General features: G+C 51.8%; 1 protein-coding gene across 2 annotated transcripts in view; it reads right to left on the bottom strand.

Annotated features, from left to right (window-relative positions):
- Positions 1-20,190, bottom strand: part of LOC115647995 (transmembrane protein 214-B-like) — a 51,770-nt gene extending 31,580 nt beyond the window's left edge. The window contains exons 1-4 of one of the 2 annotated variants that reach the window (XM_030555037.1): positions 20,172-20,190; positions 12,755-12,905; positions 6,706-6,840; positions 5,030-5,112 (exon numbers count right to left, since the gene is read on the bottom strand). In XM_030555037.1, coding sequence (XP_030410897.1) covers positions 5,030-5,112; positions 6,706-6,733 — 111 coding nt within the window. In that variant the 5' untranslated portion in view covers positions 6,734-6,840; positions 12,755-12,905; positions 20,172-20,190. Of the gene's footprint in view, positions 1-5,029; positions 5,113-6,705; positions 6,841-12,754; positions 12,906-20,171 lie in introns of those variants that run through there. The other variant, XM_030555036.1, reaches the window with a different exon arrangement.
- Positions 20,191-21,661: the final 1,471 nt, after the last annotated feature.

Genomic DNA, 21,661 nt, shown 5'->3' on the forward strand with positions numbered 1-21,661 from the left:
GTGTCTTTGTCCAGCCGAGGGGGCAGTGGAGAGTCCCCCCACTGACTGAGCCGGTCCATTGCCGGGGGCACTATGTACTAGCAGAACCGTAGACATCTGATCCGGGGAGTTAGAGACTGTTTTGTTTGGCAGTAAACCTGGCCGCGTGCCTGGGTACCTTATCAGAGTCTGTGGTCATTGGGGGTTCTCTCGGGGTTTGCTGTGCCAGCGATCTGCAGAGCCGGGGCAGCACGCAGAGGGAACACCATGCAGCCGACTGGTATCAACACTGAACAGAGCAGAGCCCCACACCGGTGCCGTCTGATGACACTGGTGATCCTGACTGCTGATCTGGTGAGTGAGCAAGCTGTCCGCTGTAGGAACCCCGATCTAACACGAGCTAGGGAGCCCCCGTAACCCCTCCCTGCAAATCCCACAGAGCTTAAAAAAATCTAATGGGGAAGAACCATGGAATTAAACCTGTATGGCGAGGGCAGAGACTAGCCCTGAAATGCAGAATATTGCAAACTATAACCAGGGCTGTTAAATGGTTAAGACAACATGCCACAAAATTGGTGAGACAAGTAACAGAAACAAAAAAGTGTTAAAAGAATCAGAAGATGCTACAAAGCCCTGGACTGCTCTCACGCTCCTTGCAGGGCAGCAAGCAGTCCACAGACAACCAGCACAGGAACAGAATAAAACATTGGAAACAGCTGCAAGGAACCTACAAAAAGTACATGTGCCGTCCCCTGTTACAAATATTGGTGGTTAACAGCAGGCTTCCGGTAGCTACCCAGTGCCTGAAAAATGGGGACAGAAGTGGAAAAAGGTGGCCCTAGTAAAATTAAAATATGAAACGGGGTCCACTGCAGTGCAACCACCACCTTAAGTCCCTCTACAGTACGGGGGTTAGGGTGCACGCTTGGACTGTGGGTGATCCCAGTTCAGATCCCTTCTGGGTTGGTTGAGAAGGGGTGGGCATCTCCATCTCAGTGGTTTGAGCATTGGCCTGCTAAACCCAGGGTGGTGAGTTCAATCCCTGAGGCGGCCACTAAGGGATCTGGGGCAAAATCAGTACTTGGTCCTGCTAGTGAAGGCAGGGGGCTGGACTCAATCACCTTTCAAGGTCCCTTCCAGTTCTAGGAGATAGAAAATTTCAATTAGAGATATACCTTTTTTTATGGGGATAGCTCAGCAGTTTAAGCATTGGCCTGCTAAAACCCAGGGTTGTGAGTTCAATCCTTGAGGGGGCCATTTGGGGAACTGGGGTAAAAATCTGGGGACCGGTCCTGCTTTAAGCAGGGGTTGGACTAGATAGCTCCTGAGGTCCCTTCCAACCCTGAGATTCTATGATAAAAGCCAGGTTACAGTTAAACTTAAACTGGAACCTAGACCGGTGCCTGTCAGAACGGCACAAGTAAGTGCACGGCAGGAAAGAGTAGCACACAATACTGTCACTGAATTGGTAAATCAAACAAAGGAAAAAATGGAACAGTTCACAGAGCACATTAGGAGACAGGAGCTGCGACTCGATCACAGGGGAGTGAATAAAGAAGAATTTCAAGGTAAAAAAACAAAATTAAGCAGGTTAACACCTAGAATTGATGCATTAACACACGGAGTTGCCCCAAAACAGTTAACTGCAGCAAAAAGGGCACCCCCACCACCCATTTGGCATGCACACAAAAGCAACAGACACTGGGGGAACAAATTCAGGTTTTACAAGAGCAGGTAACTACCCCCACTCTCTCTCAGAGCCGGGATAAAAACCAGGGGCGCGGTTCCCAGCTGCTTTGACCCACAGAACCACACTCTGCGCTCATATCTAAAAATATAATCTTCTTTCTCAAATATTTTTACATACTGGTTAAGTTAGTTCTTTTATATGCTTCCCCAGGCCTGGGCTACACTAGCGCGGGCATCTGAACTAAGATATGCAACTTCAGTTATGTATCAGAGGGGTAGCCGTGTTAGTCTGGATCTGTAAAAATAGCAAAGAATCCTGTGGCACCTTATAGACTAACAGACGTTTTGGAGCATGAGCTTTCGTGGGTGAATACCCACTTTGTCAGATGCATCTGAAGAAGCGTGTATTCACCCACGAAAGCTCATGCTCCAAAATGTCTGTTAGTCTATAAGGAACTTCAGTTATGCTATTCGCGCAGCTGAAGTCAAAGTATCTTAGTTGGACTTCCCTGGCCGTCCTCACGGTGGCGCGTCGACCACTGCGGCTTCCCCATCGACTCCGCCTACTCCTCCTGCCGAGGTGGAGTATGGGCGTCGATTTGGGGATCGATTTATCGCGTGTAGACGAGACGCGATAAATCAATCCCCGATGCATCGAATACTACCCGCCGATCGGGGTAGTATAGATGTACCCTCAGTTTGCTAAACTCGCTGCTGCTGCTGGTACTTTCAAATACCTCCGTAGAGTTAACCTCTCTTGGCTCAGGTCTCACTACCCTCCTAGGCTGCTCTTCACCTCCCACCCCTCACTTCAGCTTTCTGTCTCTCTGTTTGAAAAGTTAGCGTTTTTACAGAAACCTCCAAAAGATAAAGCAACTGAAAACAGAACAAAACAAGAAATAAAAAGAAAACAAGATAAAAACTTTAAATAAATCCAGTAAATTAATTATTTTAACCCTTCAGGAATGCAACAGCTAGAATTACTCCTAACTTTCTGAAGATACGGTTATCTGATACCAAGGGTTTATGGTTCAGGGCTTCATCTTATTACAGGCAGAATAACTGATGCTTCTTAGGTGATGCCTATTCAACGAACGTGGGAATTTTCTGTAATGTTTTTATGATCCATATGCCAGCTGCGGTAGCCCCAGGCGCTGGGCACTGCTATCCACTGAGGCCTAGTCTACACTTCCTCAACATAACGACGTCGCTCAGGGGTGTGCAAAATCCACCCCCGAGTGACACAGCTAAGGCGACCTAACCCCAGAGTGGACACAGTTAACGCGACCTAACCCTTGACATAGATGCGGCTAGGGTGACAGAAAGATGCTTCCATCAACTGAGCAACCGCTGCTCATGGAGACAGATACGTCAACAGAATAACCTGTTCTGTGGCTGCTGCAGTCTGGCTGCAGTGCGGCAGCTGTGCCACTGTCACACCCATAGTGCAGGCATTGCCTAGCTGGAAGCAGACTCTTCACAAGGACTCGCTCCAATCCACACGTGTGAATGGAGAATCTGGAAGGCTCAATGGAGCAGCAGAGAAGAAAAGACCTAAGCTGGAAACCAAAGAGGGAGTCAGGTGTGGACAGACATCTCTCAAGGAGGTCTGCTAGGACAGAGATAGAGAACAGAGCCGGTAAAGATGGCTGCAGAGCAATCCTACCTGCCAGGAGCATCAGCAAGAGACCACTGTTTTTTCCCAGTATGCTAGGTCTTGCGAGCAGGTGCATGGCCCAGGAACCGTATGAGAGAGAAGCTCGCACAGCTCCAGGATGCAATATGCCTGACTCTGCTGTTAGTGCCATTAGCCCCTCACTTCTAAACACACTTAGTCAGAAAAAAGGTCCAGCTCAAACACCTGGCAGGCTGTTTGTTGCCAATACAGGGCCTTAGCGAGCTTCCTCGGCCGCTGCGCAGCACAGGGACCTGGGGCAGACAGCACAGACAGCTGTGTCCCAAAGTGAAACCGAGCGAGTCACTGTGAAGGCCTGGGGGTTGGATTTTTCAACATTCATTAAAGAAACTGCCTGTTCCACAGTGGCTCACAGAAACCTTGGGAGCCAGGCCAAAGAGCAGTTTTATGGAGGGACAAAGGAGGAAAGCTCATAGCATCCAGCTAATTCCAGGTTTTCTAGGGTATGTGGCTTTCCAGCACTCAGCTGTGCCATACAATTCTCACAGGAGGGGCCCATCCACTCCCCGCCTTTTCTTCTTCTGGCCAGGGATTAATTAAAACAAACCATGAAAGGTCACATAAAAGTGAAGCTGTGGTTTGGTCTGGGTCACAGGAACACAGGGTTCAAACTATAATGGGCCAGAAAAGCAGAGTCAGCAGCACAATGGGATAGCACAAGACAGAGCCACAGCCCAGGGCACAACCGTAGTGACCGCATGGCCCATGTGCCAACGTCAGTGGCATTCGTTTGCTTTGAGTGAGTGTGATATTAAAAAAGTGGATCTCATCTCCTCACTACTTAAGAGCAATAAGCAAAGCTAACAGGTAAACTTCCTTCTCCATTCTCTCCGCCCCAGAGACAAGAATCGGCGCCCTCTAACAGGGAAACAGGTTACTAGACAGCAATGAGATTCTTCAAGAGAGTGGCACCTGTATTTACTGGGGCTCTACATGTCTGGGTGGGAGCACTGACATCCACCTGTTTATGATGGGCTATTTCTACCCTCTGGAAACTTTCCGACCACGTCCCCTTTGGGAAGGCGGCTGTCAGGAATACACTCTACCTCAGTGGCTCTCACCCTTTCCAGACAACTGTACCCCTTTCAGGAGTCTGGTTTGTCTTTCATACCCCGAAGTTTCACCTCACATAGAAACTACTTGCTTACAAAATCAGACATAAAAATACAAACGCGTCACAGCACATTAGTACTGACAAATTACTTACTTTCTTGTTGTTACCATATAATTATAAAATAACTCGACTGGGATATAAATACTGTACTTAACTTTAGTGCAGAGTGTATCTAGAGCAGTACAAACAAGTCAGTGTCTGTAAGAAATGTTAGTTTGTATTGACTTCACTAGTGCTTTTCTTTAGCCTGTTGAAAAACTAGGCAATCTCTAGATGAGTTGATGTACCCCCTGGAAGAGCTGTGCGCACCCCTGGCCGAGACCCACGGCTCTATCTGAATTCTCCATCAGTATGTTCTATGCATGCTGGTCAGCACATTGGGGTGCTCAGAAGGAACGTGGCTCCCTCCACTAAGCTACACAGATCCCTTGTGGCTCATGAAGCAAGAGATCTTTCTGAAGGACCAGCAGGACCCACTGCGTAGGAGGGGAATCGCTGTTTGGTTTTACAAGCAGGCCAGCCTAGTAGCTGGACATACCCATTACGCTCACCTTGCCCAGATTCACTGTTGCAATTTTAGGCTTGTCCAACACCACTGCCTGTACGCAGATTCGGTATCCATGCAGCGACTCCCCTGCAAAACACGTGACACGAGGCTCAGACTAGGCTGGAGTCCCAGCAGTTGAAGGTTATGTTGCTCTTAAACACATCTCCCTTCCCCCCCACAATATCCCAAAATGGAAGGGTTACCCCCCATCCACCGCCAAACAGCACACCCACCTGGGTTCGCACAACCCGCTCCCCTGTCCAGCGGCTCTCGCTCTCTCTCACCCACTAACCCTTTCATAACAGAGGTGGGGCCCAGCATGATGCTTTGGGGTCCATTTCCGTCTGATCCATTCTCCTTGCTTTCCATTCCCATTCTGGGTCCCCCCCTCTGATCTCAGCCGTGCTGTGAGCACACACTTGCCTCTGCTAGACGGGAAGGACAGTCCCACCCCGGGAGATAATCACCCTCACTGTGGTGATCCCCAGCAGCCCTTGCCCCACTCACTCCACAACAGAGTCACCAAGTTTCTGAGAAATCACCATCAATAGCTTCTCCAGGCAGAAAAACCTCCTGCCTAGCCCCGGCTTCCAGGGAATGCAGAGGTGGCTGCTGCTGGCTCCCAGACAGATTCTGCCCCGGGGTAATTCAGTGGAGCAGCCTGGGACTAACCCCACCCTTGTTTAAATTACAAAGGGACACGGGGAGGGGAGCAGGAAGACAGTGGGCAGTGATGGTTACGAGAGCAGCTTATTCATTCCTCACTGCTTCACTATGATCACGAGTTGTGCACACTGCAGCCGCTCTGCAGCACGAAACCTGCGGCAGCTCCCTGGGAATTAAAACGTGAAGGTGGAAGCAGCACAGGAAGCTCCTTCTGGTCGTGGGATCAGCCCATGACTGGAATGGCTCTGCTAAAATGATCAGCAGTGAAATAGTTCATGTCAGTGTTTGTGTTATCTTTAGGTTTCAGAGTTAACACTTGTTGAGACTAATGAGGCAATTCACACCTCTCAGAGCTAGTGTTTCAGGCAGCCCACAGATTTACAAATCAACAGCATCAGTTCACACACTGGTCACATGTTCTCAGTTTTCTTATTTAAATGGCAGCTCAGGTTCTGGATCTGTTTGCGGGTGTCAGGGGGGAAGGACTGGGACTGCAGCAAACTTTGCAGCCACAAGACATGTAGCCCCCACAGCAATGATGGCATGCACACCGCAAGCAGCATATAATGATCACTCTAGGCTTGCTTTTGAAAGCTTTGGCGTGTGCCAAAAATACAAGGGGAAAGGGGCTGGGAGGAGGGTATTTTCTGGGAGGCGTTCTCAGCTCAGGAATTCCCTCCCTGCCACAGTCCAATAGAGCCCAAATCTGAGCTGCAACTATCAGAAATGGAAACCAATCAGAACAGGTTTCCCCCCAGCAGCCTGCGCGCTTTACCGTACAAGTGCCTACAAGCTGTTAGGATGGTTACTAGTGATAAACAGAAACACACAGAGAGAGATTCCTGTAGCTTCAAAACCTTCCTCAGCCTCAGAATGTCTCAAACCTACTAGCTCTAGGCTGGGCCTGTGAATGAGCTTCCTGCACGAGCAGCTGTTGGAACAACAGAACACAGGCAGTGCCAGTAGCCTAGAGATCCAGTGAACTGACTAGGCTCTGGTCCAGTCGGCTCTTACCAGGAGTTTTGTCCAGTTCTTGCAACATAGTATAAATACAGTGGTCGAAGAAGAGCTCCAGCACGCTGGAGGCTTTCACTAGCAGGGACTTGATGATGCTTCTCAGCTCCTTGCTCACGAGACTGTAGGGGTAATCTGGAGCCAGAAGAACACACAAGTGTGAGGGAATTTCATGGGCCCACATTAACGCATGCTACTATCAAAGCCTGAAAGTGGCTTCAAGGAAACATGGCAATCCCAGATCATGTGCAATGCAGGGTCAACAAGCAACTCTTATTCTCAGTTATGCCAGAGTTGGTATGCAGAGTTTAGGAATAAAAAGATTATTTTCTAACTACTTGTTTCACTGGAGTCACGTGGGATTTGGGGGAAAAAACATCGCAGTTCTGCCTCTGTCTTCTAATCTACAGGAATGAGTGCTACGTTCAGAACCTCGGTGGTTTGGTAATGCATAAAGCAGAAGAGACTCCCGCAAATAATCTCTCTTTACAACTGTCCCTTTCAAGATGGATGAACAGAGACCTTTGTATTCAGATTCTTGCTTGCAGGTAGACAGTGACCCACCAATGGAGCAAGTCATGCTGGCCTATGATTAAATCCCAGTTTCCCAGGCATCGGCGGTGCTCTAGAAGTGGGTTAGCAAGGACCACAGGGGTTCTTAAAATACAGGTGCGAGTCGCTAGATTATGAAGTGGGGGTCGCAAGTATATGCACAAAACAGAGAGCAACTGCTGTCAAATAGATCACTTCCATCTAAAGCGTTTCCAAAAGTTACACACACCTTTCCATGGCAATGTCGTGCATTTACTTCAAAAAGTATCGTAAACATAGAACGAAGCAACCATTGTTCCTAAACAAAATATACGTTTGTGGTATCACCACCTTCAGGAAGCTGAACTCTGATGCTTGTGGTATTGTGCGTGCAGGTTTGTTGTTTTGAGACTAAAAAGGTGGGACTGAGACAACATTAGAGGGCTTGACTCTTCAGCAGCTGAAGAGCTGCATTAAACCGCAGACCAATCAGAACACTGAGATCAGCAAAAAAAAAGATAATTTATAATGTAACAGTCAGCCACACAGGCAGGGTGGTGCTGGGGGGGGGGGGGGAGAGCCCTTGCAGGGGCAATAGCCACTCCAAATCTGCCTTAGCCCCCCCACCCGGAGCCAACCTTTCCAGCACACATGTCAAACGCTGCACAGAAGTAAGGCTGGCATGGCACGGCATGGCATTGCCACCCTTACGTCTGCAGTCCTGTACTACTGCTGCTGCTGGCAGCGCTGCCTTCAGAGCTGGGCACCCAGCCAGCAGCTGCTGCTCTCCAGTCACCTACCTCTGAAGGCAGCAGGCTGCTCCTGGCCGTGGTGTGGCCTTCAGAGCCGGGAGGCTGTGAAAAGTGATTAACAAACATACAAATATCACTTTCCACAGCAGACTTTGCGCCCCATTGCCACCCTTACTTCTGCACTGCTGCTGGCGGCGGGACTGCTTCTCCTTTCAAAGCTGCCCGGCCCTGTAGCTGCGCCTCTGTCAGCAGCAACACAGAAGTTAAGGAAGTAATGGGGCACAAAGTCTACTGTGAAAAGTGATATTGACAAAGTTTCTTTGTGCCCTTCCCAGTATTAAACAGTAATATAACAAATTAACTTTTATGCTTATAACAATCATTCAATAAAAATGTGTTTCAGTCTTAATTTAAAAGCAGTGAGAAAATGTAAATTCATTTTGAACAGCATTTAAAATAGTGTTAAATATAAAAAGGTGTTTTTAATTTATCCAAGACGTCGCAATCTGAGGCTTGCTGTCAGAAAGGGGTTGCCAATACAAAAAGCTTGAGGCCCACCGCCATCCAGGACCTTTGTTGTCCAATTTTAGAACCATAGGTGAGAAAATGTAAGCTCTTGTAGAGCAGGTCAGATTAAGGAAAGTCACTAATTTGTCAGTCCTCTGCCATGTGCGAAGACAGTGACTTTTTAACTGGTGTAGACACACATCAAATTACAGAAGGATACGGAATGAAGCAAGTGCCCCATGCTTTATCTGCAGTGTCACAGATGAGGTTTATGATTCTGTTCCACCCTCGAGGTACACAAAAGCCTGCTGACTGAGGAAAAGCTACTTGTTAGATGAAAAACATCTCGCTCTGTATAACGTGTGCACACGCAAAGTACCTGAAACAGATGGGTGCCGGCACACGGCTCATACGCAGAATGAGCTTTCAAATCCAAAGATTACAATCCAGTGGCTGCCTGGAAGCCAGCCTCCACGTTTCCTCCGGTGGCTGCTGAACTAGCAGTAGCCACTATCAAAAATGTTGTGCAAGCCTAGCATAGATAAGGCCAAAGTCAACATGTCCAGCACTTTGCTCCTTTAGCCCTCGGATTCCTACATTCCAAGGCCAGAAGGGACCACGGGGACCATCTAGTCCAGTGGTCCCAACACCTTTTACGTTGTGCCCCTCCTTACCACTGTCCATGCTCCACACACACACCCTGGAAGCCTTGCTTGGGAGCCAGGGCTAGTGCCATGGCTGAGGGCGAAGCTGATGGTGGGTGGGGGCCGACGAATGGAGGGGGGTGAGGGAGCAAGGACTCCTCCCTCCCCCCATGGGAGTTAGCCTGGGCTCCGCCACCCTCCCAATGTTCCCCTGCACCCTCTTAAACATTCCTCTCCTCTCCTCCCCTCCCCCCAGCGGGGAACAGTTTGGGGACCACTGATCTAGTCTGACCTTCTGAGAACTCCAAAAATAATTCCTAGAGCCTATCTTAATTTAAAAGCAGCAAAGAGTCCCGTGGCACCTTACAGACTAACAGACGTTTGGAGCATGAGCTTTCATGGGTGAATACCCACTTCGTCGGATGCATCCGAAAGCTCATGCTCCAATACATCTGTTAGTCTATAAGGTGCCACAGGGCTCTTTGCTGCTTCTACAGATCCAGACTAACACGGCCACCCCTGATACTATCTTAATTTAAAAATTGTCAGTGATACAGAATCCACCACAGCCCTTTGAATTTTAAAATTTTAAATTTAAATAAATTAATGGAAATATCCTATCTCCTAGAATTGGAAGAGACCCTGAGGGGTCATTGAGTCCAGCCCCTGCCTTCACTAGCAGGACCAAGTACTGATTTTGCCCCAGATTCCTAAGCGGCCCCCTCAAGGACTGAACTCACAAGCCTGGGTTTAGCAGGCCAATGCTCAAACCGCTGAGCTACCCCGCCCCCCTAAGCCCTTGGTATGTTGTTGCACTGGTTAACTACTCTCCCTGTTAAACATTTACCTTAGTGCCAGTCTGAATTTGTCTAGCTTCAACCTCTATCCATTGACTCTTTCTGTGCTGGACTGAAGAGCCTATTATCAACCATTTGTTCCCCATGTAAATACTTACAGACTGTGATCAAGTCACCCCTTAACCTTCTCTTTGCTAAGCTAAATTGATTGCACCCCTTGAGTCTATCATTATAAGGCAGGTTTTCTAATCCTTCAATCATATTCATGGCTCTTCCCTGATCCCTCTCCAAATTATCAACATCCTTCTTGAACTGTGGGGACCAGAACTGGACACAGTACTCCAGCAGCAGTCACACTAACGCCAAATAACCTCTCTGTGCCTACTGGAGATTTATGTTTATGCATCCCAGGATCACATTAGCTCTTCTGGCCACAGTGTCACACTGGGAGATCATGTTCAGCTGATTCTATGTAATATGTAAAAATGGCCTGCATTCTTGTTACTAAATGTATACATTTAGCCATACTAAAACACACATTGTTTTTGTAAACTGGGTGCAAGCAGAGACCCAGATAGCTCTGAATCAGGGACCTGTCCCCTTCAATATTTACCACCTCCCCAGCTTTTGGGTCATCTACAAACTTTATCTGTGATTTTGTTTTCTTCTAGGTCATTGATAAAAAGGTTAAAGAGCGTACAGCCTAGAACTGATCCCAGCAGGATCCCCCACTAGAAACACACCTCATTTACAATTACATTTTGAGACCTATCTGTGAGCCAGTTCTGAATCCATTTAATGTGTGCAATCTTAATTTTATATCATTCTAGTTTTTTAATCAAAATGTTATGGGGTGCCATCAAATGCCTATAGAGAAGTCTAAGTATATTATCTCAACACTATTACATTGATCAAATAAACTTGTAAGCTCATAAAAAAAGATGTTAAGTTAGTTTGACAGGGTTGATCTTCATACACTCATGTTGCTTTGCATTAATTCTATTATAGTCTTGTATCAGCTGCTCCATTATCTTGCCAGGGATCAATGTCAGCCTGACAGGCCTATAGTTACCTGGGTCGTCCCGTTTACCCTTTTAAAAACTGGCGCATCAGCAGCCTTTTTTCAATCTTCTGGACCTTCCCCAGTGCTCCAAGACTTGTTGAAAAATCAAGATTAATGGCCAGCTCTTTCAAAACTCTTGCATGCAAGTCATCAAGACCCACTGGTTTAAAAAAGTCTGACTTTAGTGGCTTCTGTTTAACCTCCTCCAGAGATACCAATGCAGTGGAAAGAGTGCTGTCATCACCATATGATGAGACTATATCATGTGTCTTTTCCCCAAATACAGAATAGAAATCTTTATTGAACAGTTTTGTCTCTTCTGCACTATTATTGATAATTCTATCGTTTCCATTTAGTAGTGAACCAATACCACTGTCAGGATTATTTTCGTTCCTAATATATTTAAAAAACTCTTTATTGTCCTGAACTCTGCAGCCATAGATGTCTCCTTGAGTACCTTGGCTTCCCTGATAAACATTTTCTACAATTTTTAACTTCTGATTTATATTCATTCCTGTCAACTTACTCTTTCTTCTATTTGTTATGCACATTTTATATGTATAATATATTTATAGCTGCCTTCACTTCCCTTCTAAACCAGATAATTTTTTTAATCAGCACGGCCTTCTTCCTTGATTGTGAGATTGTGCCTTCAGAGGTATCTAGGAAAGTATCCTTAAATTATCACATTTTTCTGATTAAACTCTTCCTCCCAGCTGATCTGGCTCATAATTGTTTTCAGCTTTGTGAAACTGGCCCTTTTAAAGCACCAAATATGTATATTACTAGCCTGGACTTTATGCTGGTTGCGCATGATAAATGTGAGAAAGTCATGATCACGTGTACCTATGCTACCATTAATTTTTAGTTCTGTGATCAGTTTCTCTCTATCTGTTAGGATGAGGTCTAATGTAGAATTTCTTTCCCCAGGTTGGCTGCAACTTTCTGGATTAGGAAATTGTCATCTGTGCTGTTGAGAAATTCCAAGGATGTTTTACTACTGGCAGCATGAGACCTCCCACGTGTCACTCAGACTAAAGTCCCCAGTGATTATGCACCTTTTTTTGCTACACATTATGGACAGGTGCATAAGGAAGCTGACATCTGGTTCACTGCTGCGATTTGATGGTCTGCAGCAGACACCAACTAACACCCCATCTTGAGCTCTCACCCGCCAGGACAATGATCTGTGCCTGTGAGGGACAGAACTACAAGAGAACTATAGCCCTGATAAGCGCTGGTTTTCTTTAGCATACTGTACATTAACTCAACCTCAGGTTCAAGATTTTTCCTCTGTGACGTAAATATGCAAGAATAAGAATGGGAGCAGGTTTGTAAGGAAGGGATCAATTTGGGTTTAAAATGAGACCTGTATCTTAGAGTTACAATTAGAACGTTTCCTTATGGTAATGATTAGACCACTAGCTATTAAGCAGATTGGCTAATCTAAAGCACCATGTCATGCAGACCTGCTCTGAGAAGAGTGGTAAAAATGCCTGAGTCCTGTTTACACCACAGGTTCCACCACTGCAACCCCTTTTCTGAGTGCACCCGTGGGTGTTGAGTCATGGGCCCATCTTTGCCTAGCTCAAGGGTGCATCAGAACTGACCAAGATGCCCGTGTTAGCAGGCTGGCATCAGCGTTTGTAAAGCAACATGCAAGATGAGAGCATGGCTATCAGGATGAGGTTTTACTGCCCTCATGCCACTCGAGCATTTCACACTGGACAGTTTGTTATTTAAAGAGTCACTGACCAGGAGTATGCTGGCTGAGCGTGGGGTCACTCCGAGGGGTCTGCAGCTTGTAGTTTAGATATCCAGCCAGGTCTTTAACCCACACAGATGGGTTCTCAGGAAACACATTCTGACTTTTATCCAGCTCCTTCTGAAGCTCTGTCAAATCAAGCTGTAAAAGACACACAAAGAACACGGTATAAAATCTCAGTCTGAGAGTCAGAGAACAGATCTGAAACCTAACTATGCTCGGTATGGAAAAGCAAGATCTGAAATATAAGTTAGTTCAGGAAGACTGTGTAAAAAGACAGCTGAACTACATTTCCATCTGTACTGGTGCAAAAAGAGCCCTGCGTTTCCAATACCTGACATGAACAATAGCAGTTCTATTGACACACAACACATCTGGTTTTGGTTTTTTATATAGAAACTATCAAAACTAGTGAAGCCCAGTGCTGAGGGCGAAGAGGAAAATAAAAAATATGCAGGGACCTGACCTCGTGTCCAGAACTGAACAGATTTTTATAGCAACATTGAAGTCAGGAAAGCAAATAAAAATAAAACACTGTTCTAAACTGAAAAGAGACTACGCAGAACTTGCCCCTTCTTGCTCCCCATGAATATGAAAGTCAGAGCTGGTGACTAAAATATGTTTTCACCACTTTAGGCACCTGTTAGCACTAGCAAGCCAACAGCCGAAAGGGAGTCCCAGCTGGACCTGACTATTTCCTGCAGCAACAGAACTATTTGCTAAGTTTCAATTAGAAGGCCAATGGGTTCAATTTGTGCATCCCACCAACTGGCAAGAGGAAAAACAGGTGTTACCAAAGGCATAATCTGAAGATAGTGAGATGGCACGTAGCTGCATTTTCCCTAACAGTCTGAGAGTCAACCATGCTGAGTTGTACACACTTACCACTATGCACAACTGTCTTTGTATCAGAATCAGTGCACTTTGGGGGGTGAGCCTGCACAGAGACCTGGAGATAGGAAATGACTTGATAGCAAGATTCCTTGCTTGTCTGAAAAACCCGAAACCAGCACAGTGGGCCAATAACTAGTCTACTTCAAGATACGTTCTTACCATAGTCACCCTCTGCCTACTTGGCACATCTTGTTTTAAAATTAGATTGGAAGCTCTTCAAGGCAGGGACCATCTCTTGCTACACCTGTAAACACGCCCAAAGACAGGAGGCCTGTTTGCCTGGAAACATTACTGGATCATTGTGCAAGAACTGAATGTCTAGTCCACTGCATCCTCAGAAACCAGCCATGTACGCTTCCTAAATTCTATTCTAAAAGCCTGGTTCTTTATCCCCTTCCACACTCATTCCGCTTGGATTGCTCTTTTTAACGCCTAACTTCTATCCTTCTTGTAAAACACAAACACAATTAACACTGACGCACAAGATGAATTTGGCTTAAACCAGAACTCGAATGTAAATGGTAATGTCTTTCTCCAACAGAAATGTACCAGATACCCCTATGATGAGCATGGAGTAAGAACCTAGATTAAAGAGAAGGAAGTGAATACAGGAGCCCAGCAGACAGCTGGTGTACCAGGTCTTCATTATGCCATGACAAGTTTCAATGTAATCCTTGTTTGTTTGGCTTATTGAGAGAGTCAGTCTACACTCCGGTACCACGTCAATGGGCACTGTATAAGCACCTAGACAGACAAACACTGTAGCAGGTTTACTTAGAACATGTCAAGCTCGCACCAGCTGAACTGCAGCCCATTTCCCCAGGAGGTGTGATAAACAAGATGTGAGAGAATATTCCCAGCAGTGAAGCCTTCGTAGAGTTCCTCCCAGAGAGCACGAGAAGTGGGCAGAGAAGAAGCCAGTGCTTCCTTTCTAGCCTGCTGGGGTCTGAAGGGACTTTCCTGCCTACAGGAGCAACACAACTTCAAGTGCCTATCGCAAAGGAGAAAAATAGAACTAATTCTTGCAATTACGTTTCTGCCAACCAAGTGACAAGATCATTCGCTCCACTCACGCAGCAGACAACAGGACTGGGATTATTAGTTGCCATTACTGGGATTACAGTAGCACCCAGGAGCCCCAGTCATGGGCCAGGCCCCCATTGGCTGAGGCGCTGTACAAACAGAGAACAAAAAGAGAGTCCCAGCCTGGGCTTTGGCCTGTCATAGCAACAAGGCGTTCGGGTTTTTTAAAAAGGAAGACAAGTTTCACTTCAAATAATCAATGTGACCTCCAAGAATGGCACTAGACACACCAAGGCAGGAGCTGGGAGTGCCCCTATCTCATCTCATTTGCGCTGGGAGCACTGGAATGATGATACTGGGACAGAAACAGTACACTCCCTATCCTATTTTCCTCATCAAGATTTAACAATGTTATTACAGTTAATGTTAAAATTATATAATACACAGGTTTAAAGTGTCTGTACATCCGGGCATAGTGCTTAAACTGTACAAAGGTTGGTTTAAAAGTCATACAATACATACAGTATATTAAAACTCCAAAGAGGCCCTACTGTTTTGCAGAGAAACTTATTCAGACAGTGCAACAGCGAACCACAAAATAGCAGTTTGGCTCAGAGGACTAGGGCACGTCAAAGGCAGCAGCCTCTGAAATCTGAACTCTAGGAAGAGGTAAGATGGGCACTTTCCAGAATTGGTGCAGAAGGGAATGCTGCTCCTCAAGGCACACGTGTAGTTTGCGCATCACAATCTGCTCCACTAGTCTGGACGAGCAATCTCCTACAGCAGGGGTCGGCAACCTTTCAGAAGTGCTGTGCCGAGTCTTCATTCATTCACTCTAATTTAAGGTTTCCCGTGCCAGTAATACATTTTAAAGTTCTTAGAAGGTCTCTTTCGATAAGTCTATAATATATAACTAAACTATTGTTGTATGTAAAGTAAATAAGGTTTTTAAAAGGTTTAAGAAGCTTCATTTAAAATTAAATAAAATGCAGAGTCCCCGGGGCCAGTGGCCAGGACCCAGGCAGTGTGAGTGCCACTGAAAATCAGCTCGCATGCTGCCTTCGGTACCCATGCCATAGGTTGCCTACCCCTGTCCTACAGCTCTGAAACCATCACAGTCAGTATCCGAGTCCCCAAGATGGAAGAGCAACAGAGAGAACTGCACAGGAGGCCAGGAACCTTCACATTCTAGTGTACTCGGTTTTTACATTCTGCTACTCCCATCCAGTTGAAACTACTAGCTAGCTCTTCCGAAAGCTGTTTTCCCTTTACATACTCTGACTTTTTATTCCTGTGAGATCACAGAACTTCTCTTTAGAGACATGTTTTTCCACTCATCATTTTCCCTTACATGATTCTTTTAGCCCCCTGCATTCTTCCTGATCCCTTTTCACCTCGCTCCCACATTTCAACACCTTGCTTTTCTTAAGACAAGCTTCACAGATTTCTACAACACAGCACATGCCCGCCCCGGTGTTTAATATAGAGGTGCAAGCCCTGGCGATAACAGGTCCCAGCATGCAGTGTTCCTGGATGGCGAACTGCCTGCTGAGAACTGTCAGCGTCACCACCCTATAAACAGGACAAAATCTCAGTCCCAGTGCACCATCTTGCCCCCATACCCAACACATACCCCTCAAAACCTGCCTAAGGGCTCACTTCTTCCATGCAACCTGCACACATTAGTCAAATGACTTCCCCACCCCAACAGTGGGTAGTAAACGATGGAAAGGGGGGAAATGAAGAGAACACTTTCCTATGGATCTTCCAGTGAATTTTGGAAGCTAAGAACCTCAAGCAAAGGACTAAGGGCTTGTCTACATCAGAAAGTTGCAGCGCTGGTGAGGGAGTTACAGCGCTGCAACTTTGAAGGTGTACACATCTGCAGGGCACCACCAGCGCTGCAACTCCCTGTTTGCAGCGCTGGCCGTACTCCCGTTTTGTCTCGGGTGTAGAGGATCCAGCGCTGGTGATCCAGCGCTGGTAATCCAATGTAGACAGTTACCAGCGCTTTTCTTGACCTCCGTGGAAGGAGGAAGCCTCTGGTAATCAAGCTGGTTTCCTTTCCCGGTTTGCTCTCTCGGTCCCGGAGCCACCCAGCAAACCGCAGGGAAGGAGACCTGCTTGCTCGGGGTTCCGGGACCGAGAGAGCAAACCGGGAACGCCGCGGTTTGCTCTCTCGGTCCCGGAGCCACCCAGCAAACCGCAGGGAAGGAGACCTGCTTGCTCGGGGTTCCGGGACCGAGAGAGCAAACCGGGAAAGGAAACCAGCTTCGCCGCGGTTTGCTCTCTCGGTCCCGGAACCCCGAGCAAGCAGGTCTCCTTCCCTGCGGTTTGCTGGGTGGCTCCGGGAACGCGAGAGCAAACCGCGGCGTTCCCGGTTTGCTCTCTCGGTCCCGGAACCCCGAGCAAGCAGGTCTCCTTCCCTGCGGTTTGCTGGGTGGCTCCGGGACCGAGAGAGCAAACCGCGGCGTTCCCGGTTTGCTCTCTCGGTCCCGGAACCCCGAGCAAGCAGGTCTCCTTCCCTGCGGTTTGCTGGGTGGCTCCGGGACCGAGAGAGCAAACCGTGGCGTTCCCGGTTTGCTCTCTCGGTCCCGGAACCCCGAGCAAGCAGGTCTCCTTCCCTGCGGTTTGCTGGGTGGCTCCGGGACCGAGAGAGCAAACCGCGGCGAAGCTGGTTTCCTTTCCCGGTTTGCTCTCTCGTCCCGGAACCCCCCTTGAAGCCGCCCAACAGCGCTGCAGTGTGGCCACATCTAACACCACTTGCAGCGCTGGTTGCTGTAAGTGTGGCCACTCTGCAGCGCTGGCCCTATACAGCTGTACTAATACAGCTGTAACAACCAGCGCTGCAAAATTTTAGATGTAGACATGGCCTAAATTTGTGTCTCAGACAGCACTGTGCAAACAGCTGGCATTTAGTTACACTAATGCATACATCTCTGACAGCTCTATTTTATGGAAATGAAGTGCCGCTCTTCAGCTTCTGAAACATTAACACGGGGGTTGGAGACTACGGGCACCCTACGCTCTGTGGTAGCTCTGGGCCTGGCTTCTTGTGGCATCACCAGGATGAGTTGAAATGAGCAGGCCCATCTACAAACTCCTGACTCGGATACGCTGCTCTTCACGCCCTTCTGCTTCAGTAACAGGAGGTACAAAACTCACAGCTTTCAGTGCATCCTCCAGCGTTCGGAATTTGCCTTGCTTGAGTCCTGCATCAACTGCACTGGACTTTTTAGCATTTTTCCCCATGTTCTGTTTTTTGTGATGCTGCTCAGGGGCAGGGGCTGGAGGCACTTGCTCTTTGTTCTGCTTCTTCAGAGTTTTCTCAAAGCCCAGCTCAAAGATGGTGTCTGATGTAGCGATAGGTGCTACAAATGGAAAAACAGAGCCAAGTGATCAGTTTGGCTGAGGCAGCAGAGGCCACTCAAGTAGAAGCAGATGTACTGGGATGAAGCACATCGGCTAAAAAAGACCCCGTAAAAAAGCAAATCCAGTATTAAGTGAATAAAACTTTTACAAGTCAGGGACTACAGCTGCTTAACAAACCACTATCTCCCTTGTACAGAGGCTTGGCACTGAGGTCAGTCTCCTTGCCTCCAGCCCCGGGCAGCAGGATGGGCTGCATGGCAAGTGACCATTTAATGTAAGGAAGCATGTGTCTGTCCCACCCACCCACCCACCTGGGGCAGGACTCAGCCCCTCCAGGCACTGCTGGCACGCCCATCACTGCGGTACCCACAGGCCAGGCCTGCGGAGAGCTGTGCACCCTGCTGGTGGAGGGAGCAGAACAGACCCACGACAGAACAAATCCCCCCACAGGTCCCATGGGAACAGCAACCCCACAGCACTCGCCCTCCTGTGCCCACGGCCGGCTCCCCAATTCCTCTGCAGGGGGGCCAAGCCCGGCTCGGAAGCGGCATCAGCTCTGAGCCCCAGGGCCGGCCTCTGCTCTCACTTACAGGGCATGGTGCTGAGCCCCCCAGTGCAGGCTGGGAGCCCCGCCCGCACCCCCCGAGGGGCCGAGCCCCACTCCCCTCCCGGATCGCGCCCCCCTGGGGGTCCGAGCCACACTCCCCCCCAGCCCGCACCTCCCCAGGGGACCGAGCCACACTCCCCCCCCCGGCCCGCACCCCCCCCAGGGGCCGAGCCACACTCCCCCCCGGCCCGCACCCCCCCGGGGAGCCGAGCCCCAGTCCCCCCGGCCCCGCACCCCCCAGGGGCCGAGCCACACTCCCCCCCGGCCCGCACCCCCCCGGGGGCCGAGCCCCACTCCCCCCCCCGGCCCGCACCCCCCCCCGGGGCCGAGCCACACTCCCCCCCGGCCCGCACCCCCCCGGGGGGCCGAGCCCCAGTCCCCCCGGCCCCGCACCCCCCAGGGGCCGAGCCACACTCCCCCCCGGCCCGCACCCCCCCGGGGGCCGAGCCACACTCCGCCCCCCCGGCCCGCACCCCCCCCGGGGGGCCGAGCCCACTCCGCCCCCCCGGCCCGCACCCCCCCGGGGGGCCGAGCACCACTCCCCCCCAGCCCGCACCTCCCCGGGGGGCCGAGCCCCACTCCCCCCCCCGGCCCGCACCTCCCCGGGGGGCCGAGCCCCACTCCCCCCCCCGGCCCGCACCTCCCCGGGGGGCCGAGCCCCACTCCCCCCCCGGCCCGCACCTCCCCGGGGGGCCAAGCCACACTCCCCCCCCGGCCCGCACCTCCCCCAGGGGCCGAGCCCCACTCCGCCCCCGCCCGGCCCGGCCCGCACCCCCCGGGGGGCCGAGCCCCACTCCTCCCCCCGGCCCGCACCCCCCCAGAGGGCCGAGCCCCACTCCCCCCCGGCCCGCACCCCCCCGGGGGGCCGAGCCCCAGTCCCCCCGGCCCCGCACCCCCCGGGGGCCGAGCCCCACTCCCCCCCCCGGCCCGCACCCCCCCCAGGGGCCGAGCCACACTCCCCCCCGGCCCGCACCCCCCCGGGGGGCCGAGCCCCAGTCCCCCCGGCCCCGCACCCCCCAGGGGCCGAGCCACACTCCCCCCCGGCCCGCCCCCCCCGGGGGCCGAGCCACACTCCGCCCCCCCCGGCCCGCACCCCCCCCGGGGGGCCGAGCCCACTCCGCCCCCCCGGCCCGCACCCCCCCGGGGGGCCGAGCCCCACTCCCCCCCCCGGCCCGCACCCCCCCGGGGGGCCGAGCCCCACTCCCCCCCCCGGCCCGCACCTCCCCGGGGGGGGCCGAGCCCCACTCCCCCCCCGGCCCGCACCTCCCCGGGGGGCCAAGCCACACTCCCCCCCCGGCCCGCACCTCCCCCAGGGGCCGAGCCCCACTCCGCCCCCGCCCGGCCCGGCCCGCACCCCCCGGGGGGCCGAGCCCCACTCCTCCCCCCGGCCCGCACCCCCCCAGAGGGCCGAGCCCCACTCCCCCCCCGGCCCGCACCCCCCCGGGGGGCCGAGCCCCACTCCCCCGCCCGGATCGAGCCCCCCCGGGGGGCCGAGCCCCGCCCCCACTCACAGGCCGAAGGCAGCAGGCGGCCGCTGTTGGCCTCCTGCAGCGCCCTGCGCCCGGCAGCGCCCCCCGCGGGCCGCCGGCCCCGGCCCCTGCGCACCAGCTCCCAGCGCCCCGCGCCGGCCGGGCCCACCGAGGCCATCGGGCCGCCCGAGTCAGCGCGCAGCCAGGGCGCGCGCCCGCGACAGGCAAGCAGGGAGCGGGGCGCGCGCCACGGGCCGCGCGGATTGGCCTCCGGCGCGGGAACGCGCCCCCGGGCCCCGCGCTCGCTCTGCCACGTCTCGGCCCCGCCCCCTCGGCCTCGCTCACATGGACCAATCGGGGCCTAGCGGCGGCTGTCTCCGCTTGGGAGGGGCCACTCCTCCCCACCGCCGACCCAACCCTTCCGCCTCAGACAGCCCAGAGCCCCGCCCCCAGCACAGACAGCCTAGAGCCCCGCCCCCAGAGACCACGCCTCCAGAGCCCCTCCCCCCAGAGACCCCGCCCCCATAGCCCCTTCCCCACCTCAGTCAGCCGAGCCCCTGCTCCCAGAGACCCTCCCTCACCTCAGTCAGCCCAAAGCCCCTCCCCCCAGAGACCCCGCCCCCAGAGACCCTCCCTCACCTCAGTCAGCCCAAAGCCCCTCCCCCCAGAGACCCCGCCCCCAGAGCCCCTCCCCCAACTCAGTCAGCCCAAAGCCCCTCCCCCCAGAGACCCCCTCCTCACTCCCACTCATGTCATACAGCCCCAGGGCCCCTCCCCCAGAAACCACTCCCACCCACTGGTCCCCTCCCACATCATAGAACCCCAGGGTCCCTTCCCCAGAGCCCCTCCCCCCTCCCACCCACCTCAGACAGCCCACAGCCCCTCCCACAGAGCCCCTTCCCCACTCTCACCCGCTCCCCTCCCCCCCACATTCCCAATCCCCCTCCCCTCAGAGCCCCCTCACTGCAACTCACCCCCACCCTGAGTCCTCACACCTAGCTCCCCTCACTTCCGCCCCCCACGCCCCCATTGACCCCCCTACCCCGCACACCCAGCAAGCCCCCCACCTTCATCTTGCTCCTCCCCCCAGTACCCCTTCCCCCCTCAAGTTTCAGCCCTGACCCCCTTCGGTGGCCCCTGTGTCCCATCCCTCACCTGCTTCCTCTCACTGACTGCCCAGTTCTAATCCTTCTCCCTGGACACCCCTCATCTCCTTCCCTTGCACCCCCCATGGCCCATCCCCACCTCACCTCTCCCCCTGCCCATGGGGGCGCTGCTGGCTCAGGTGGGGCTGTGCCCCCGCTGGGGGAAGGGAGGGCCTGAATGCCTACGCTCACCAACTAGCCCGTGGTATTTGGCACAAGAGCAAGGAGCCAGTCAGAGTCCGGTCTGACCACTCTTTCTGAGTCTCTCTCACAGCTTCCATTCAATACCTGCTTTGTTTTTCATTCCCTCTTCAGCATGGCCATGCAGCACTGCTCTACACAGTCATACAGCTGCTACATTCCATCCCAGAGGTGGCTGCATTTCTG

This window comes from Gopherus evgoodei, chromosome 3 (assembly GCF_007399415.2).
Source record: "Gopherus evgoodei ecotype Sinaloan lineage chromosome 3, rGopEvg1_v1.p, whole genome shotgun sequence".
Lineage (NCBI taxonomy): Eukaryota > Metazoa > Chordata > Testudines > Testudinidae > Gopherus > Gopherus evgoodei.